Source organism: Carcharhinus amblyrhynchos, chromosome 19 (genome assembly GCF_965287045.1).
Source record: "Carcharhinus amblyrhynchos chromosome 19, sCarAmb.v2.hapA, whole genome shotgun sequence".
Lineage (NCBI taxonomy): Eukaryota > Metazoa > Chordata > Chondrichthyes > Carcharhiniformes > Carcharhinidae > Carcharhinus > Carcharhinus amblyrhynchos.
Genome location: NC_137342.1, coordinates 2384233 through 2406335, shown reverse-complemented (window position 1 = coordinate 2406335; position 22103 = coordinate 2384233). Strand labels below are relative to the sequence as shown.

The window sequence follows — 22103 nt, the reverse complement described above, 5'->3', positions numbered from 1 at the left end:
AATTGAGTGGAGGGTTGACATGCTCACGTTGTGACAGCAGCCAGGCCATGCTGTCGCTGACAGTCCACATCTCCCCTTTGCTGGACATCTCCTGTGCCCGCTCTTCAAACAGGTGAGGACCCCGAGTTCTGGCTCAACACCCCCTGTCTTTGCCCTCTCTCTGCTGTTATGGTCAGTCTTCTCCAGAGAACAGAAGGAGCCATGAAAGAAATGATGGCCTGATTCCTGTAGCATATCAGGGAGTGGCCCTCAGAGAGCAAGTGCAGTGATATTGCACCCCCCCCCCCCCCCACAACATGATTGATTTCCTTTTCCCCCCCAGCACCCAGATCAGTCACAACCCCCCCACCCTGACTGCAGGTAGAGTAGCAGTGGCTCTCCCTCACCGATCACAGGTGTGCATTAAGGGGAAGGGCTTGCAGGTGTGCTGATGGGTGATAGGGAGGGAAATCTGTCCCTATATGATGATTGGAGGCAGGGGAGAGAGAGGAAGGTGTCATACAGCTATGAGAGTCGGGGGAGATGTGCAGGCAGGTGGGGAGGAGTGGTGGGTGCTGTCACTCTGCCTCAGATTGGTGAGGGGAAAGGGGGGCACCCCTGCCACTCTGCCTATGATCGGTAGGGGGAGGAAGGCCACTGCCACTCTGCCTGCGATCAGTTGTGGGGGTGGGGGGGGGGGGGGCGGGGGGCAGTCATCAGTTTGGGTGGCGAGGTGTGGGGAGTCGGGGGGAAGTTCTGTTTCCATGGAGACCGGGGGGAGGCACTATCTGGTCCAGGAGGAATTTGGCAGGGGAATAGCAGTTTTTTTTGCGCATGCGCCATTGGAAGCTCCAGTTGGAGCTGCAGGGTTTTGGGTGTGTTTAGCCCTGGCCACAGGCTCCTGCAGCAAGAATCAAAATGTTGCAGTCAGAATGCCTAAAGACGCACATAAAAAAATGAATTCAAAACTCTCCCAGTTTCAAGTCCTCCCAGCATTTAAGACAAAAAATGGTAAAATACTGCCCTATGACTCGAACTCTAGGCCAGATTTATTTCTTACAAAATACTGAGAATATAGAGAAACAGTGTGTACAATGGAAAAGCATTTCCATTTTGGATATTTAAGTATCTCAAAAACATTACTTACTCTTCATTCTGTCCTTGCTGTCAAAGAGTTTCTATTTTACATTATCTATGATGATTTCAGAATGTTTGAACAAACCAATACTGCTTCCAGCCATTTATAACCAGTGTCCATTCTTTACAGTGCTGCCATTGCATTATCTGCAATTCAACTCTTACAAAGATCCAAAATCTTGGTGACACAGAAACAAAGCATGAGAAGGCCTTCAACTGCACCCAAAAACACATCGGAAGAGAACACTGTAAGTTCAGCACAATTCATATAAGATTTTCACATCAATTCCCTTCCAAAGAAAATCCCAAAATCTGATAGAAACATTGATGCAAATATTAGCTTGCTTACTCCCTCACACACAAACTGGTATCTTTTCCTGCATCAAGTGGCACAGCGGTTAGCACTGTTGCCTCACGGCATCAGAGACCCGGGTTCAACTCCAGCCTCAGGTCACTGTCTGTGTGGAGTCTGCACATTCTCTGCATGGGTTTCCTCCAGGTATTCCAGTTTCCTCCCATAGTCCACAGATGTGCGGGTCAGGTTAATTGGCCATGCTAAATTGACCCTAGTGATAGAGGATTAGCAGGGTAAATATGTAGGGTTACTGGATTAGGGCCTGGGTGGGATTGTGGTTGGTGCTGATTCAATGGGCTGAATGGTCTACTTGTGCACTATAGGGATTCTATGATTATAAGTCACCATATTATTACAATCTGTTGTTATGACAAGCCTGGTTTTGATGACTGAAGTGGACATCTTGAGTCAAAAAGTTCCCTGACTTGCTGAACACATCATGGATTGAGGTGGGGGGTGCAGATGCAGCATGGAGGAGGGCTGGAGTGAGGCCCACCAACCATGTGGAGGGCACGTGCTGAGGTAGTTGGTTGGAAAACCCACCTTGGTTTGCCTTTGGCTCATTTATTTTGTTAACCAATCAGTGTCAGTCAAAACATTCCAGCAGAGGGGTTCTTTTAACTTTCACTGATAGCTGCTGTTTGTCATTACAACGAGAATGTAGAGGATTAAAACTTCAGACCATGACAGTTATGTAGACTTTATGTGCCCTTCAAGAGTTTTCATGTCTACTCCAGCAGTTCATGATTTTCAAACTACGGGTTGAGGTCCTTGCAACAGGTTTCAACTCTTAACTGATTTTAAGTGGTCCAGAAGATTCATGATTTATCTTTGTGTGAATCATCATATTCTATCCCTTTCTCCTACCAGTGAAAACGGTTTTGGCTGGACATGGTGCTGGGACCTCTGAATCCGGGTGCTGCCTGCTCTCTGTAAAGACCTGCAGACATCCAGTCCAACATCTAATTGGTGTGTTTGTTCCAAAGGGAAACATGCAGGAATAGTTAATTCCATGAGTTTTAAATGCAACAATATATCACAATACCTAGTTAGTTAGACCGGTTCTTGTTTGCCAATCTCAATGCTGTATAAAGTAATAATAGAATAATAGTGGTATTTTGGATACTTCAATTTTGTTTCTTGGTATCCAGGAGATTCCTGTATTCCTCCGATTCTAACATCTAGCACATCTTTGATCTTAATCAGACCATCGCTGGTGCCTGCCCCTTCAGCTACCCAAGGCTCTAAACCTCCTTTAAAACATCTCCTACAACCTACCTCTGACCAAGCTTTTGGCCATTATCAACATCCTAGGGGTCCCCATTGACCAGATAGTAAACTGGACCTGTCATATAAATACCATGCGTACAAGAACAGGTCAGAAGCTAAGAATTCTGCCACAAGTAACTCACATTCTGACTCCCCAAAGCCTGTCCACCATTTACAAGGCACAAGTCACGAGTGTGATGAAATACTCTCCTCTTGTTTGATTGAATGCAGCTCCAACAACACTCAAGAAAATGGATAACATCAGGAATTAAGGGTTATGGGGAGAGGGTGGGAATGTGGAACTGAGCCACGACAGATCAGCCATGATCTTATTGAATGGCGGGGCAGGCTCGAAGGGCTAGATGGCCTACTCCTGCTCCTATTTCTTATGTTCTTATAAAACAGTCCACTTGATTGCTACTCCTTCCACAAACATTTACTCTCTCTACCACTGATGCACAGTTGCAATTGTGTGTACCATCTACAAATGCACTGCAGGAACTCACCAAGGTTCCTTAGGCAGCACCTTCTACACCCATGATTGCTGCATTCTAGAAGGATAAGAGCACTAAAACATGAAACACCACCACCTGGAAGTTTCCCACTAAGCCACACAACATCCTGACTTGGAAATATATCATCGTTCCTTTACTGTTACCTGGTAATAATTTTGGAGCATTCTCCCTAATGGCATTGTGGGTGTACCTACACCACATGGACTGCAGCGATTCAAGAAGGCAGCTCACTGCCGCCGTTGTGAGAGTAATTAGGGATTGGCAATAAGTGTAGGCCTAACCAGTGACACCCACATTCCCCTTAACATATAAAAAGAAATCTATTAGCTGGCAATCAATTTTGCTGCATAAAACTGAGATACTTTATATTAAAGCCACTTTATACACACACATTGTTGTTGTTGACAGACTTTCCCCTCCCTCAGTCACGTTAAGATACTTTCTCATCTCCCAAACCATGCTGCAACACTCTCCCCAGTTGTTAAGGGAATCGGTGGAAAGGCAAGAATCCAGCGTGAACTGAGAGAGGAGCCTACTCAGCACCATCGTGGTTGAAGGGAATCACTATGGAATGACTCAGCATCAATAATTTTAAAGCAATTTATCAATCACATTAAGAAGAGTGCCGCCACATGTCCACTGAAGCAATTTCTCTAAAAGAGATTTGTGATAAAGTCTAATGTGCCTCCACTATATGGTGGTTAAATATTGAAATATGCCTGATACCAAAGTTGTGACTTGTCTGTGTCCTCTGGGCTTTCATTATAACTTTGCTATTCAAATTTCAGTGGTCAGCTTTGTTTTTGAGTTTTCTATATTTTGGGTTGTATATGTGAGGATATCTGAGTTTTCTATATTTTGGGTTGTATATGTGAGTGTTCTTTTGATGACCTCCAAATCGATTTGAGAGAAATGTTCAATGTGACCTTCCCTGATGTGAGGTTGGTGAACAATAAATGTGTTGGTTTGATTCAAAGTAAACTTAAAATGCTTTTTCTCTACATAATGGAGGATGTCCCCCAGTCAACTGAAGACCAGGTTAATGAACATCAACATCAGGAGCCTCACAATGTGGAAGCCTGTGGACGTATAAATATGAGTCTTTGGCTGAAATGTTGGTTGGCCTTTTTGACTGCCCTGACTGCTCAAGTATATGGCATTGGACTAAAGAAAGGTATTTTGCTTTCAGTTTCCACTTTCCCTGTTTTTTGATATCTTAGCCATTATTTTCTCAGACCAGTTCAAAACATTACTCAAGAATTTGCATCGTACTGTTATTTATTCCAGTCAAGAAGTATGTAAAGAACTCTTCACTCTTCTGTTAAACTGCCAAGGCTCAGTGAATTCTGTGGCTCCCAATTTAGGCATTTTAATTCTCAAAAATGGGTCCATAATGTGTAGAGATGCTTCTGTTGGAGGGCACAGTGGGTGGCATTCTGGTGAAAGGGACTAACACGCGCACTCTTAACAATCGTCAGCAGCATGCAGATCAGGCAGATGATGATATCAGCAGCAATATGATGCCTGGTGTTGAATGACCGCCCATACCCAGCTGAACACATATCCAACGCCATGAAGGACCACCCCCCCACAGAACAGTACCGTTGAAATGGATCATTAACTTTTTGCAGGTTATTTGCTAAATTGTTTCTTTGGACTGCTGCTGCAATAGTGTGTGTGTATTTTTGAAGCTTTTCTCCAATTGCCTCGATTTTCAGCAACCTACAGGGTGTGGTCTGACCTGGTGCTGAAGTATTTTTCTGTGGATTAAAAGCTTACACTGAAACAAGACAAGGGATAGATTCCTTGTGCCTGTCAAGGTGCCATGACTCTGGCACCTGGCACTATAGCAGTTTGCAGTGCAGTGCAGTGCCACATAAGAAAGGTCAGTGAGGCTCTCTGTACACAGAAGGAAGGCTTCATCACATTCACTCTTATCAGAAAGCAGCAGGCTGTGTGAGCATGAATGTTTTCATGGATGCCATGGACTGCACCCATATACCTCTGCTTGTATTTCTGTACCTGTTGTTACCAGCGAATGTAGCCTTTTTCCCATTACGCTGTGGGGCAATTGCTCCAAAGCTCACAAATATCTTTAAAACCATATTTCAAAATGAAAACACTTGATCAAAGTCCATTCCTATGGATGATATATGTGGTTAATAAACAATATCTTTGCATTATATATGTAGATGTAGCACATGATGATACTTTAGGTAGAAGGCACATGGTCCCTAACTCACCTACTTGGGTTTAAAGCCCCTTAACCAGGGGTTTCAGTATCCCCTGCTACACCGTCAATATACTAATGGTTGGTAAAAGGGAAGTGATTTTTCACCTGATCGATATTGAGTGACTCTTGCCTGAGAATCGGCATGCTGGCTGCATGGTTGAGTAGCTCACTGACTCTCATCTCCAGGATGAGGGAGAAGCATTGCCCCATAATTGTGGCATCATACCATCTGGCCACATCTCCACCAATCCTTTTACAAATAAAATTGCAAGGGGAAGGAGTGATCCAAAAATCTAACAGGAATGTCAAGTATCATTAATAAAGGTCTGTTGTGATATTTTTCCTATTTCCCTCAAATTTCATGTTATGAATGATTGTACTGTTTTTGAGAATCTTTAATGGCTATTTGCACTGCACAGATTTAACCTCGCATGTTTCAGGATATATTTCTGGTGCTGTTTCAAGTCCAAACTTTAAGGTGGGATTGTGAAGTAAGTGGAAATGAGGAGTCGAGGAATAAGTCATTAACCTGGTGAAAACATTGCTTTTTTAATTCATTAGATGAAGATTTTCTGGAAACTGCTGAGCTCTGTAAGGAAGGGATTAAAGAAGCAAAGGCCTTTGGAGATGAAGAGATGCAGTCAGAGTTTATGCTGCAGGTTGTTCTGCTTGATTTCCGACTGGGACGTGTTAAGGATCACATCAAAACACTTCTGCAGGTGATGATGCCATCTTGATTTTAGATAAGATGTTTGTGACTTTTGTTTCTGGCTTGAAATCATAAAGTTAGCAATGACAAACAAATACTTTTTTGCAGTGATGGTGGGGAACTCAGTGGATGACTCCACGGCCGGCATTCTCCCATTGCTTCTGGCCCGGCAAGTGTAACGGGTGGGGGGGTGGGGGGGAACAAGCAAAGATTCATTAATCTCGGGCGGGATTCTTTGGTTTTGAGGCTAGCACAGCTGTCCATATTTTCATTCCTGGTTTTTCAAGGAAAGGAAATGGATTTGCAGTTTTCTCAACTTTATGACATTTCTTTACAGTTTGCAGTTGATGTGCAGAGATCAAATTACAACATAATAGCAATGATGCACATTGCAGTGTAAGCTAATAGAACAGTACAGCACAATACAGGCCCTTTGGCCCTCAATGTTGTGCTGAGCTTTGTCTGACACCAAGTTCAAGCTATCCCACTCCCTATCGTTCTGGTGTGCTCCATGTGTCTATCCAAAAGTTCCTAAAGTGTCCGACTCCACTATCACAGCAGGCAGTCCATTCCACACCCCAATCAATCTCTGAGTAAAGAACCTACCTTGGACTTCCTCCTATATCTCCCACCATGAACCTTATAGTTATGCCCCCCAGTAAAAGCTACATCCACCCAAGGAAATAGTGTCTGAACGTCCACTCTATCCCCCTCATCATCTTATAAACCTTTATTAAGTTGCCTCTCATCCTCCTCCACTCTAAAGAGAAAAGCCCCAGCTCCCTCAACCTTTCCTCATAAGGCCTACCCTCCAAACCAGGCAGCATCCTGGTAAATCTCTTCTGCACTCTCTCCAATGCTTCCACATCCTCCTTATAGTGAGGTGACCAGAACTGCACACAATATTCCAAATGTGGTATCATCAAGGTCCTGTACAGTTGTAGCATAACCGCATAGCTCTTAAACTCAAACCCCCTGTTAATAAACGCTAACACATTATAAGCCTTCACGGCTCTATCCATTAAGTGGCAACCTTCAGTTCCTCCACATTCCTCAGAACCCTGCCATTGACCCTGTAATCTGCATTCAAATTTGTCCTACCAAAACGAATTACCTCTCACTTATCAGGGTTAAACTCCATCTGCCACTTTTCAGCCCAGCTCTGCATCCTATCAATGTCTGTTTGCATCATACAATAGCCCTCCACCTCATCCACTACTCCACCAATCTTGGTGTCATCAGCAAATTTACTGACCCACCCTTCAGCCCCCTCCTCCAAGTCATTGATAAAAATCACAAATAGCAGAGGACCCAGCACTGATCCCTGTGGTACTGCGCTGGTAACTGGTCTCCAGTCTGAAAATTTTCCATCCACCCTCTGTCTTCGATGAGATATGATGTGGAGATGCCGGCATTGGACTGGGGTAAACACAGTAAGAAGTCTCACAATACCAGGTTAAAGTCCAATAGTTTATTTGATAGTAAACCCACTAGCTTTGGGGTTTGCCCCTTCGTCAGGTGAGTCTATTCTATGAGATAGCCAGTTACTTATCCAATTGGCCAAATTTCCCTCTATCCCACACCACCTTATCTTCTTCATGAGCCTACCATGGGGAACCTTATCAAACGCCTTACTAAAATCCATGTATACGACATCAACTGCTCTACCTTCATCCACACACTTAGTTACCTCCTCAAAGAATTCAATCAAATTTGTGAGGCAGGACTTACCCCTTATGAAACTGTGCTGACTATCCTGGATTAAACTGAACCTTTCCAAATGGTCATAAATCAAAGAACAAAGAACAACCCAGCACGGGAAACAGGCCCTTTGGCCCAATGAGCCCGCGCCGCCGCATCACCCTACACCTATTCTACCCTGCATGTCTACGAATGGAACCCTACTCAGTCAGATTCAGGGAAGAAATAGTGTCAATTTGGTAAAAACCGATTAGCCTAAGAGCACATCTTTGGGGTGTGGGAGGAAACCGGAGCGCCCGGAGGAAACCCACGCAACCACAGGGAGAATGCGCAAACTCCCACAGACGCAGGCCCAAATCCATGTGTCTGCACAGCCAGCCGTGCTAGTCACTGAGCTGTTGCGGCGCCCGTCTACCGGTCCAGGATCAAGCACACACACCGACACGAAGTACTAGGCCACTCCTGGAACTTCCAAGAGCAGCCCACGCACGACCCGCCGTGTGCATGCCCCTCGCTTGACAACGAGGTGGACCTCCACCTGTGGAATAAAGACAAAAATATTAATCTTACAGCCTGCCTTTCCGGTGTCTCCCGAGGTTTAACCCTATTTAATAGCCCCTACCATATCCCTCCATTCTCGTTTCACTCATGTGCCTATCTAACTGCATCTTAAACGAGTCCAACGTTCCTGCCTCCACCACCCTACTCGGTAGCGCGTTCCAGACCCCCACAACTCTCTGCGTAAAGAACCTTCTTCTCACCTCCAAATTATACCTCCCCCCTCACCCTTAAATGATGACCTCTCTTGTTCGTACCCAGTCTAGGGAGCAGTCTCTCACTATTAACTCTATCTATTCCCTTCAGTATCTTATATACTTCTATCATGTCCCCTCTCAATCTCCGTCTTTCCAAGGAGAATAGCCCCAGTTTCTTCAACCTCTCCTCGTAACCCAGTCCCCCCATGCCAGGCAACATCCTGGTAAACCTCCTCTGCACCCTTTCCAGAGACTCCACGTCCTTCCAGTAGTAAGGTGACCAGAACTGGACGCAGTACTCCAAATGCGGTCTCACCAACGTTCTGTACAACTGAAGCATTAGACGGCAGCTTTTATACTCTATGCCCCTTCCTATAAAGGCTAGCATTCCATAAGCCTTCCTAACAACCTTCTCCACTTGTGACGCAACCTTCATGGATTTGTGAACCTGCACTCCCAGGTCCCTCTGTATGTCTATACTCCTAATCGGCCTACCTTTTATCACATAGCTCCTCTCTGCATTATTCCTTCCAAAATGCATCACCTCGCATTTGTCAGGATTAAATGCCATCTGCCACCTATCTGCCCACTGCACCAACCTATCTATATCCTGTTGTATCACCTGACAATCCAGTTCCGTACCCGCCAACCCTGCCATCTTGGTGTCATCAGCAAACTTGCTGATCACACCACCTACGCCCTCTTCCAAGTCATTTATGTAGACTACAAAGAGGAGAGGTCCCAGTACTGAGCCCTGCGGCACACCACTGGTCACTGGCCTCCAGCCCGACAAGGTCCCCTCCACAACTACCCTCTGTCTCCTATTTCCCAGCCAGTTCTTAATCCACCTAGCTACCTGGCCTCGTATCCCATGCGCCTTAACCTTTTCTACCAGCCTACCGTGAGGGACTTTGTCAAACGCCTTACTGAAATCCATATAGATGACATCAACGGCTCTCCCATCGTCAACCGTTTTTGTCACCTCCTCAAAGAATTCCACCAGATTCGTAAGGCAAGACCTCCCTCTAACAAAGCCATGTTGCGTATCCCTAATCAGATCGCAACGCTCCAAATGCTCATACATCCTACCCCTAAGTATTCTTTCCATTAACTTCCCTACCACCGACGTCAAACTCACCGGTCTATAATTCCCAGGGTTATCCCTACTACCTTTTTTGAACAGCGGGACCACATTTGCTACCCTCCAGTCTTCTGGGACCTCACCTGTGTCCAAAGAAGAGACAAAGATTTGCGCCAGAGGCCCAGCAATTTCATCTTTCGCCTCCCTGAGCAGCCTGGGATAAATACCATCAGGCCCCGGAGCTTTATCCGTCCTTACGCTACCTAAAAGCCCTAGCACTTCCTCTCTCATAATAACTATATCCTGCAACTGAACCTCCGCTCCCTCCAAGAGACCGCACGATTCCGAACCCCTCTCCTTCGTGAATACCGACGCAAAGTATTCATTCAGGAGCTCCCCCATTCCCTCCGACTCAATACACAACTCTCCACTCTTGTCCCTAAGAGGACCAATTTTCCCTCTAACTACTCTCTTGCCTCTAATATAGGAATAAAATGCCCTTGGATTTTCCTTAATCCTACCAGCCAAAGCCATCTCATGCCCTCTCTTCACCCTTCTAATTCCCCTTTTTAGCTCCCTCCTACTCTGTCTATATTCCTCCAGCACACTCTCCGTACCCATTTGTTTTGACCTAACATACGCCTCCCTCTTCTTCCTGACCAAGTCTTCAATATCCCCCGTAATCCTATCCCTCAGGACCTTTTCCATTAACTTACCAACCACCGAAGTAAAACTAACTGGCCTATAATTACCAGAGTCATTTCTATTTCCTTTTTTGAACAGAGGAACAACATTCGCCACTCTCCAGTCCTCTGGTACTATCCCCTTGGACAGTGAGGACCCAAAGATCAAAGCCAAAGGCTCTGCAATCTCATCCCTTGCCTCCCAAAGTATCTTAGGATGTATCCCATCTGGCCCATGGGACTTACTGACCCTCAGGTTTTTCAAAATTGTTAATATATCTCCCTCAGAACATCTACCTCCTCCATCCTATCAGCCTGTATCACACTCTCATCCTCAAAAACATGGCCCCTCTCCTTAGTGAACACTGAAGAGAAGTATTCATTCAATGCCTCTCCTATCTCTTCTGACTCCATGCACAAGTTCCCACTACTATCCTTGACTGGCCCTAACCTCACCCTGGTCATTCTTTTATTTCTCACATAAGAGTAAAATGCCTTGGGGTTTTCCTTTATCTGACCCGCCAAGGACTTCTCATACCCCCTCCTAGCTCTCCTAAGCCCTTTTTTTTAGCTCATTCCTAGCTACCTTGTAACCCTCAAGTGACCCATCTGAACCTTGCTTTTTCATCCTTACATTCACTTCCTTTTCCTTCTGATAAGACATTCAACCTCCTTTATTGAACCATGGTCCCCCCACTCAGCCATTTCCTCCCTGCCTGCCAGGGACATACCTATCAAGGACATGCAGTATCTGTTCCTTGAACAAGCTCTACTTTTGATTTATGCCCATACCTGACAATTTCTGTTCCCATCTTATGCTCCCTAATTCTTGCCTAATTGCATCATAATTACCCCTGCCCCAATTATAAACCTTGACCTGCCGTGTGACCCTATCCCTCTCCATTACAATAATGAAAGACATCAAATGTGGTCACTATCTCCAAAGTGCTCTCCCACAAACAAATCTAACAGTTGGCCTGGTTCGTTACCCAGTACCAAGTCTAATGTGGCCCCACCTCTTGTCGGCTTATCCACATATTGTGTCAGGAAACCCTCTTGTGCAAAAAGTGCCCCATCCAAACTAATCAACCTATGAAGGTTCCAATCAATATTTGGAAAGTTAAAATCATCCATGATAACTACCCTGTGACCTCCACACCTATCCATAATCTGCTTTGCCATTTCCTCCTCCACATCTCTATTACTATTTGGGGGCCAACAGAAAACTCCTAACAACGTGACTGATCCTTTCCTATTTCTAACTTCAGCCCATATTACCTCAGTAGGCAGATCGCCCTCGAACTGCCTTTCAGCAGCCGTTAAACTATCCTTGATTAACAATGCTACTCCTCCACCTCTTTTACCACCTTCCCTACTCTTACTGAAACATCTATACCCCGGAACTGCCAACACCCATTCCTGTCCCTGTTCTAACCATGTCTTTGTAATGGCCACTACATCGTAGTCCCAAGTACCAATCCATGCTCCAAGTTCACCTACGTTATTCCGGATGCTCCTTGCATTGAAGTAGACACACTTCAACCCACCTTCCTGTCTGCTGGTACACTCCTGTGACCTTGATACCCTCCTCAGTACCTCACTGCCCTCAACACTGACAAATAATTTTAACACCCTCGAAGAACCATAGCGAATTTCCCTCCCAGGATATTGGTGCCCCTCTGGTTCAGGTGCAAACCATCCTGTTTGTACAGGTCCCACCTTCCCTAGAATGTGCTCCAATTATCCATGTGACTGAAACCCTCCCTCCGACACCATCCCTGCAGCCGCGTGTTTATCTGCACTCTCCCTGTTCCTCAACTCATTAATGTGTTTATTGATGTTGGCCAGGGTTAAGTATTAGTCAATGTACCGGGACAAACTCTCTGATTTCAAACCATGCTGTGGGATTTTTAAAGTTCACACAAGTCATTTAAGAGTTGGTACCTTTGATGTTACTTTTTCCTGCTGTATTGTGGAGCACTTAGCGGAAAGAATTGACAGGCATGGGTCCACACCATTTACCTGGTGGAGAACCTCAGATTCACCAGCCCTGTCATCACCTCAGCACTTCAGTGATTTGGGCGCCACGTTTAATGACTGCCTCTGCACACAGCTGGAACACTTCAAAGCGGAGAATCAAGCGACTGGGAAGTCTTGACTGCCAGACCCAGGAGATATTCAGCACCCACATTTACAGATGTCTCCATTGAGTACCTACTAGACACAGTGAGGCCTGTGTTCCCCTCCTTGAGCCCACTCCTGGCACTGCAGCCTGACAGACAGTGCATTCACTTTTACCCAGCAACACTGAACTGTCAATTTGCTGTTCTGTTTTACGTTTTCAATATAGTTTTGTGCTTTTTGAAAAGAATTGTATTCTCTATGCTTTACAAACAGGAAATTATAGAACTACTCAGCACAAAGCAGTTTCTGTCACCCAATGGCCATCTGATTCTTGTCCAAGCTATTCTTCAGGTGACTGATTTGAGAAAGTCAGAAACATTGTGCGTCACAACAGATATTGTCATGCAGGAGAAGATAAAACTCTGTCTGTCAGCCCAGAAAATGATTCTTGACCAGGTACTCATTCTCAATTTCTCAATCAAACAGAAGTGCCTTATTGCAAATGTAACCCTGTTGTGCAACAAATATTACTCCTGACTTTATTCTCCACATCATTCGGTGAAACTTCAGCAATGCTGTTAGAGGTGATGAGAAGAAAACAAAGCCTAAACTAAGGAAAAGTCAAGTTGTAAACAAATGTTTTAAAAGCAGCTTTTAGTATCGGATTAGTAAGGGCCTGAGGCTCATACATGGAATTTAAATCTTCCAGCTTCTTTGTCTCCATTTGGTTGTTGGGATGGGCCTGTGGAGGGGTTGAGGATGGGTCAGCCAGTGTGTGGGGGAGGGGTTCAGGATGGGTCAGCCAGTGTGTGGGGGAGGGGTTCAGGATGGGTCGGCCAGTGTGTGGGGGAGGGGTTCAGGATGGGTCGGCCAGTGTGTGGGGGAGGGGTTCAGGATGGGTCGGCCAGTGTGTGGGGGAGGGGTTGAGGATGGGTCAGCCAGTGTGTGGGGGAGGGGTTCAGGATGGGTCAGCCAGTGTGTGGGGGAGGGGTTCAGGATGGGTCAGCCAGTGTGTGGGGGAGGGGTTCAGGATGGGTCGGCCAGTGTGTGGGGGAGGGGTTGAGGATGGGTCGGCCGGTGTGTGGGGGAGGGGTTCAGGATGGGTCGGCCAGTGTGTGGGGGAGGGGTTCAGGATGGGTCGGCCAGTGTGTGGGGGAGGGGTTCAGGATGGGTCAGCCAGTGTGTGGGGGAGGGGTTCAGGATGGGTCGGCCAGTGTGTGGGGGAGGGGTTCAGGATGGGTCGGCCAGTGTGTGGGGGAGGGGTTGAGGATGGGTCGGCCAGTGTGTGGGGGAGGGGTTGAGGATGGGTCGGCCAGTGTGTGGGGAAGGTTTAGACTCATTTCCAAGGCCAAGCCGGGTGGGGTTTGTACATTCAGGTCAGGACTGCAGGATGGGAAGGGAATCGTGCCTGGTCGGAGGGGAAGGGTTCAGGTTTTGAGGGACAGAGGGGATGGTGGTTTTGGTCAGGGAAGGGGATTGGGTTGGAGACAGGGGTGTGGTCAAGTCTCAGGTGTGTGTGGAAGTCAAGCCCATCGGGGCAGGGAGGAGTCCTGAGTGGGTCGGTGGGAGAGGGAGTGGGGCTGTCTGGGGCAATAGGGAATACAGTGGTGCAGGATGAGTCAGGGGATGGGTATTGAGGGGATTCCCCTCTGAGGCCTGGTGTTTGGGGGTGACCTACGGGAGGAAAAGGGGATGGAGTTGGTTGTTCTAGGTCTTTCCAATAATTACCCAAAGTTAGAAGAGATTTTAATTCTTCAGACTTCTGGATAACTATTGAAGCAAGACAGTTGGAACTATCTGAAGTTTGTGATTTAAATCACATATTTGGACAGTTTCCAGTGCAGGGCAATTGCTCAGAGCACGTTTGGACTTTCTGGTGATTGCTATGCAAACCTTACATGAGAATCTCTGAAAGGAATTGCCCAGCACATTCTGGGGTATCTCCACCCCAACCCCAATCCTACACTGGGGAACTGGGAAGTTTTAACCCAGTCTCAGTCTGTCTGACCTGCTGAGTCAACATTTTCTGTTTGATTTCAGAAGGAACTTCTTTCCTCAAAGTTAGAGCAGTGAACATGCTACCACTGAGCTGGTTGATGTGAATCGATGAATTTAATGGCAAACTAACCAAGCAAGTGAGGGAGGAAGGAATAGAAGGATATATTGGTGGCTAATGATGAAGTACAGGCTCTTGTGGAGCATAAACACTGGCATTGACCAGCTGAGCTGAACAGTCTGTCCTAAGTAACCCGTTTGAGTTTATAGTTTATAGAAAATAAGTAAAGTGAAGAAGCTTTGGTGAAATAATGTACTGAGCTAATGTGTTTTGTGTACAGCTTGTTTTACTGGGAGAAAGTGTGAAACTCCATCCAAATGAAAGTATTTACTCCTTTCCGGTATTCCCATTGAAAAACATCTACCTTCCACACATCCTCTTGCTGGCAAAAGCAAAACTCAGACTGGGTAAGAATACGTGTTAAAATCTTTACCCACATAATCCACATCCATTCAAGAGCCAAAAGTAGGTTGTGATTAGCTTCTGATACCACTTCAGATGAACAGGTTACTATCAATACTAGCTTTTCTTTATGCCTGTCATGCAGAAGACCATCCCTTCTTGTTTTACAAGGAAGATTAGATCCGAGCAAGAGAGGAGCATGGTGAAAAGTGATTTTTATGAAGCTGTTGATGGAATGTGTGTGAATTAGTTTTGAGGGAAAATTCCCAAGACCATGGACAGTTGTTGAAAGGTCTGTGTTGGAACAGAAAACATGAACAGTAATCTAGTTTTAGAATAACAAACAGAGGGGACAATTTCATAATTCTTATCCTAAGTGCTGGACGGACTTGAAACTGTAAGAGTTTCAGATCTAACTTTTAAGTCCATTTTTTGTCCCCCCCCCTCACAAACACACGCTGCCTGCAAAATTTTGAGCACGTCAGATTTACGCTGCAGAAACCTGTGAGTGGGTTAACATACCCGAAAGCATGTAGAGGGAGTTAGTGCGCATGCATATCAGTAGTAGCAGGGATCTGACGGACAAGAGAGTTGTCAGGCCCCCTGTTACTGCCAGCTGCCTGAAATGACAACCCCTCTTCCCCCAATTGCAGGGGCCCACAGCCTGTGATGCAGTGCCCGCTGATACCCCCCCCGCCACCCACACCAATCACTGCAGAATGGCAGCAAGCTCCACCTCCCACCCCACACTGATCGCTGCAGAATGGCAGCGAGCCCCCTCTCCACCACACCATGGATCCCTGTTGAGTGGCAGCAGGCCCCCACGCCCCATTAGCCTCCTCCCCGACTGGCCCTGCCCAGGTTCCTGCTGGGCATTACCCAAGTGCCAGTCTGGCACTGCCGAGGGAGTACCCACTCCATGCCTTCGGCCTCCCTGGGAGCCTCAGTGGCCTGCAGTTCCACCGGTGAGGCCAAGTTGACTGCTCCCCAATCATGTCTATTTCTCGCCGGCGAGAACCTTTCCCGGTGAGGTTATAAAGGGGTGAGCTCGGACGATTGAGCGCCGGGTTCACTAAGCAGATGTTAAACAGCATTAAAATAACTTTGCATATCTTAACCTGCCTCTCGCCCAGTTCCGGAGAGAAGCTGATCGCTCCAGAAATCGAGCGCTCATAAAATGGCAGCGGTCGTGAAAACTAACGCCAGTCACAGTCAGCGCTTTACAGCCCACTTTACCACCACGTCACACCTGAAAATGGGCGCAACACGCTGGTAAAATCACCCTCAGAAGCTTTGAGAAATAAAACTACAAAATGACAAACGTGTGGTGTAGGGTTTTGGCAGGAGAGGAAAGAGAGGTTGTGGATACCACCAAACGAAAGAATTTGAAGGGATCTTATTCAGGTATTCAAGAGCTTTTAGAATAGTAACAGGTTTTGACCAAAGAAGGTTCATTGTGTCTCAGACAATGACAACAGGATTAATTTGAAATTAATGAGATTAATTTCAGACGTGGAAAGATTAGATATGAAGCGATTGGGCAGTTTTTCAATAGCTTTTGAGTCATTGGCCATCGATGAGAGGTCGATTTGCTTGTTCAACATTACATTGTGTATGAGCTGAGATTTGTTGCAACATAGCAGTGTTGAAACTGTATTTATTGGTTCCTGCAACATGCCTCTTGTTTCAGCTTCTTCATCCTCACTAGCCGATCTTTCAAACTGAATTACAAACTGGATAATCTTAATGTTCCACTCGATCCAATCTGACCTTCTAATCTCGCATTCAGTTAGAAGGCAAGACTGAATGTTTCCAAATTGATGCAGAAATGTACAGAATTGGAAATGAGCATAATAAAGAACAAAGAACAACACAGCACGGGAAACAGGCCCTTCAGCCCAAAGAGCCCGAACCGCCATTTTAACAATGTGTTTTTCCTCTTCCACCCTTGACCCATGTCTATGCTTATGGCACTCCACATTAGAAACCAGATTGAGGGGAGAATAATTTAGGGACAATTTGTTACACCAGTCAGCCTAAGAGCACATCTTTGGGGTGTGGGAGGAAACTGGAGCACCCGGAAGAAACCCACGCAAGCACGGGGAGAATGCTCAAACTCCCACAGACACCAGCCCAAATCCATGTATCTGCACAGCTAGCAGTGATAGTCACTGAGCTGTTGTGGTGCCCATCCACTGGTCCAGTTTAAGCGCACACTAACGACATGAAGCACTAGGCTACTCTTGAAACATCCAAGAGCAGCCCTCGTACGACCCACCGTGTGTATGCCCCTCGTTGGACAACAAGGCAGACCAACGCTTCCGTGGAGTAAAAGAGAAAAACATCAACACATGTAACAGTTAATTCATCTGTCCGTCGCTGCTGATGAAAAATGATTCTAATTCATTAATGTTAACTCTGAATTAATAATTTCTCAGTGTGTCTGCCTCTGCCTTTGATCTTTTCCTCAAAAGTACAGTTTTGATATTTGCAGTTGGCACCATATTGGGGGCTGCAATAAATACTGACATGTTGATGATGATAAGACATGAGTAAGGCTTCTAGAATCAGCATATAACAGGCTAATAGATAAATTTGATGTGCTGCATTTGGTTTGAAGAATGAAGGGGCCGCATGCTGCTTGGATAAGAAGAGTTTCTATGGAGAAGAGAAGCAAAGGGATCTGTAGAATCATTGCAGTGCTGAAAGAGGCCAGCAGCCCATCGAGCCTGCACTGACTCTCTGAAAGAGAATCCCAGCCAGGCCCTCCCCTCTGCCCTATCCCTGTGACTCTGTAAATTTACCATGGCAAATGCTGGCTCATCATTCCACAAATAAAAAGAAAAGTCATTCAAGGTGGTCTTGGTTCACAAATAACCTATCAGAAATGTTGGAGTTTAGTGAGCAGGAGGAATGGAAGGAAATCTGTATTAGTAGAGAAATGGTATTGGGGAGATTGATGAGATTAAAGGCTGATGAATCGTCAGGGCCTGATAATCTACATCCAAGAGTAATTAAGGAAGTGGCGCAAGAAATAATGGATGCTCTGGTGGTCACCTTCCAGGATTCTATAGAGCAGGAGTTTTCAAAGTCGGAGTGGTGACCTGTGCGTGGGTCACAGGGATGTTGAAAATGGGTTGCCAGGATCCTGCTTAAAACAACACTAGATGTGTTATGGTCCTTTATGAGATTTGCCGTGATCCTGTTTGAAAGAAAAGAGGGATGTTCTGTTGACGGCACACGATATGTAGAAAGCAGTATGAGAATGGGGATCTCTCTCTCTCGATGATGATGACATCTTCAGTATGAAGAGAAAAGCTTAGTGTTGCCTAACAAATAGCCTGCACTTTATTAAAGGAAAAGGTAAGGAGATGTGCTTTTAAATGTACAGAAAATCTCATACAGTAAGCTCACTATATTAGTATCTTAGTCGCGAGCACTCTGGATATTGAGCCTACATCAAATCTTCAGTCACTAGCACCATTTACAGATGCATGAAGCTGGTGTCTTCACCTCTGAGGGGGGCAGTTTCTGCAGCTGAGCTGGGGCTGCCTGCTGCTTTCCATGCCCTGTTGCCTGAGATCAATTTGATGGGTGCCCTGGGGGAACAGGACCTTGAGGATCCAGACATGCTTTTGGACAGTGCAGATGTTGTACTTCTGCCCTCCTCCATGTCGGGGGTTAGAGACGTGTCACTCACAGGCTGTCAGACGGGCCAGAGCCAGAGTTCCCTGGCTGGAGGCCTCCAGGCTGTACTTTGACTGATCCTCTTTCCTTTGGGTTCCTGTGGGCCTCTGTGCTCCTTCATGGGATGGGGGGCAGTTGGAGTGAGATCTAGAAGCCCTGCCATGGGCACTCATGGATTCCCACCAGTGTCTGCACCATGGGGCAGGCACCTTCTGCCATGGAGTGCACATCCTGCACCGAGGTCTCCACTGTGGATGCCAACCTCACAGTGTTGGCCTGAGTACACTGCAGTGACTCCACCATCTCCTTGGATAGAAGCAATGGGACTCTTTGCATCGGCCTTGGTGTCCAAGGAGAACTGCTGTCATCCCTTCCTAATACTCACGACTCTGTCTTTGCAGCTCCAGCAGCTGTGGGATGACTGGTCTAAGGGACATATTGTTCCCCTGAGGCTCAGCGGAGTCCTGGGCTCCTGCATTCCTCCCAGTGCCGGTTCCCTGGGACATTCCTGCTTCTGTCTGCTGTGAGTGACTCAGAACCCTGTCTACCGAGTATCTGTGCTGGTGCCATGTGCGGGTAACATTTGGGTTGCATTCTCCATTGTGGGATCAGAGAAGTCCTCCTCGGCACTGCTGGAGTCCAGTAGTTCCAGGCGGCGCGAGGATGGTCTGGCCTGTTCCGGTGGTCAGCCTGCTTTTCACGGGACACAGAGCCTTGAGAAATGACAGCATTATGTTGAGGGTTCTCACACTTCTTTGCTGTTCTCACTTCACTAGCAGCACAGGCACACCCTTCCTCCTCCCTGGCCAGCTTGAGGGCTCACTCCTCAAAACGTGAGCGGGTTCGCAGCTTGGGCATAACTCCAGTTAGCTACGCTCGCTCATGCCTATTGTGCTATAGTTTGTCCTTCAGTGACACACAGATAGAGAGAGTGTAGGTGGGAGAGTGGACATTTAAGACAGTGATGTGGTATGGCAGGCACAGCGCTTGGGTGGTAGCTGGAGTGTGAGGAGCAGAGCAGCTACTAGGGGAACAAGGTGATTGTGGGAGGGATGGAGGGAAACTGGTGCCTGTTGCTGGCAGAAGCCAAGGCTGAGTGTAAAGGGGTTAGAGGTGTGAGGGGTCCGGTGAGAGAGTGGGGGTGGTTTACTTAACCTGGCTGAGCTAAGAAGGCTATTCTGCTTCTTCCGACACTGCCAACCCATCCTATTCTGTACTATACTTGCACTCAGCAGGACTGCCACTGCATCCCAGATGTGGATGGCCACCCTGCTGGACAGCCGTCTCCTGGAGTGTGGGTACAGAGTTTCCACCTCTGCACCACTCCATCAAGCAGTCTGGTGAGAGCCCCCTCTGTAAAGCACGGTGCTGACCTGCCGTCTACTGCAGTGGTTGTGGAACAAGGGCCAGGGAGCCATTTATATAGAGCTCCCCAGTGCTTGCAGCTGTTAACTTGTTATGCGAAGGGTGAATCAGAGGGGACGCACCACTGGAGTGGTGAGAAACTCGTGGGAATGAAAATTAACGGTAATGAGCCTGAAGATTCAGCTGAGAACAACTGGACCATCAGCACAAAATGCTCTTGTGTTTTGTCCTGGAACCAGTACTCTTCCCCATTTAGATAACATGCTGCTTTTCTATTCTTCCTGCCATTTTCCCTCATTGCTCCATCTGTCAAACTTTTGCCCATTAATTTAACTTAGCAATATCCCTTAAATTTGTCAGCTGCTTTTAACAACTTCCATTTCCTTAGTGTCATAGGTAAGTTTAACCAAATTTAATCGGTCCACCCAGGGTATTGACAGAAATCATATTGTTGAGACCTTAGCACTGATTCCTGTGTCACTCCACTCGTTACAACTGTAGTTCTTCTTAGCTGTATCCTTAAAATCATTGAATTATTACCAGCACGATTTCAGAATGTTGGCTTTCAGTACAGTTTACTCAGCTTCTTCAGTGTATTTTATACACAGTGAATTTAACAGCTTTTCTTTTCTCTTCCCACATAAGGTAGTGCTTCAGCACAACTGGCAGTATGTTCAACTGAAAGGTGGTCCAAGTCTTCATGGCAAGAACCACTTTTCTGTTTCAGCAGTGGTCTTGAGCTTTGTAAAAAAGCAGCATTCAGAGAAAGTGATTTAGAAGCAGACTTCCTGTTTCAAAAAGGTATGCAATCTACACATCCATAGGATCATAAGATATAGGAGCAGAATTAGGCCACTCAGCCCATCAAGTCTGCTCTGCCATTCAACCATGGCTGGAATTTTTCTCACCCCCCTTCTCCTGCCTTTTTCCCATAACCCTTGACCCCCTTATTAATCAAGAATCTATCTGTCTCTGTCTCAAAGACGCTTAATGGCCTGGCCTCCATAGCCTTCTGCGGCAAAGAGTTCCACAAATTCACCACTCTCTGGCTGAAGAAATTCCTCCTCATCTGTTTTAAAGGAGCTTCCCTTTAGCCTGAGGTTGTGCCCTCTGGTTCTAGTTTTTCTTACTAATGAAGACATCCTCTCCACGTCCACTCTATCCAGCCCTCGCAGTATCCTGTAAGTTTCAATAAGATCTCCCCTCATCTTTCTAAACTCCAATGAGTACAGACCCAGAGACCTCAACCGTTCCTCATACGACAAGCTCTTCATTCTTGTGAACCTCCTCTGGATCCTTTCCAAGGTCAGCACATCCTGCCTTAGGTATGGGGCCCAAAACTGCTCACAATACTCCAAATGGCGTCTGACCAGAGCCTTATACAGCATCAGAAGTACATCATTAACATGTCTTGTCAATGCATATTGTAATGAACATATTTGGATTTTGCTTTCATAGAACATAGAAAACTACAGCACAAACAAGCCCTATGGCCCACAAGTGAATCCCATTAAATTCCATTACTCATCCAGAAGTCTCCTAAAAGACCCCAATGAGTTTGCCTCCACCACTACCGACGGCAGCCGATTCCATTCACCCACCACCCTCTTTTCAGATGGTGTTGAGTTACATATTCAATGAAAACTCATTTAACAATTATAGAATCCCTACAGTGCAAAAGGGAGCTATTTGGCCCATCAAGTCTACACCGACCCTCTTACCCAGCCTCTCACCCAGAAGGAAGCAATTTTCCAGGCCCAACCCCCACATAACCCTGTCCACTTAACATGGCTAACCCTCCCAGACATCTTGGGATACGAAGAGGCAAGTTATCATGGCCAGTGCAACTAACTAACATGTCTTTTGGACTGTGAAAGGAAATTGAAGCACCTGGAGTAAATGCACGCAGACACGGAGAGAACGTGAAAACTCCACACGGACAGTGACCCAGGGACAGAATCAAACCAGTTACCAGGTGCTGTGATGTAGCTGTGCTAACCACTGTGCTGCCCTGATTCCCTGATTGAGTATTGCCAGCTGAGTGTGGTATTT

General features: G+C 46.4%; 1 protein-coding gene across 1 annotated transcript in view; it reads left to right on the top strand.

Annotated features, from left to right (window-relative positions):
* Positions 1-22103, top strand: part of LOC145355579 (cilia- and flagella-associated protein 54-like) — a 306344-nt gene that overhangs the window by 217130 nt on the left and 67111 nt on the right. The window contains exons 41-46 of the mRNA XM_080207830.1: positions 1247-1364; positions 4267-4429; positions 6050-6207; positions 12815-12997; positions 14878-15004; positions 20697-20852. Coding sequence (XP_080063956.1) covers positions 1247-1364; positions 4267-4429; positions 6050-6207; positions 12815-12997; positions 14878-15004; positions 20697-20852 — 905 coding nt within the window. The remainder of the gene's footprint in view (positions 1-1246; positions 1365-4266; positions 4430-6049; positions 6208-12814; positions 12998-14877; positions 15005-20696; positions 20853-22103) is intronic.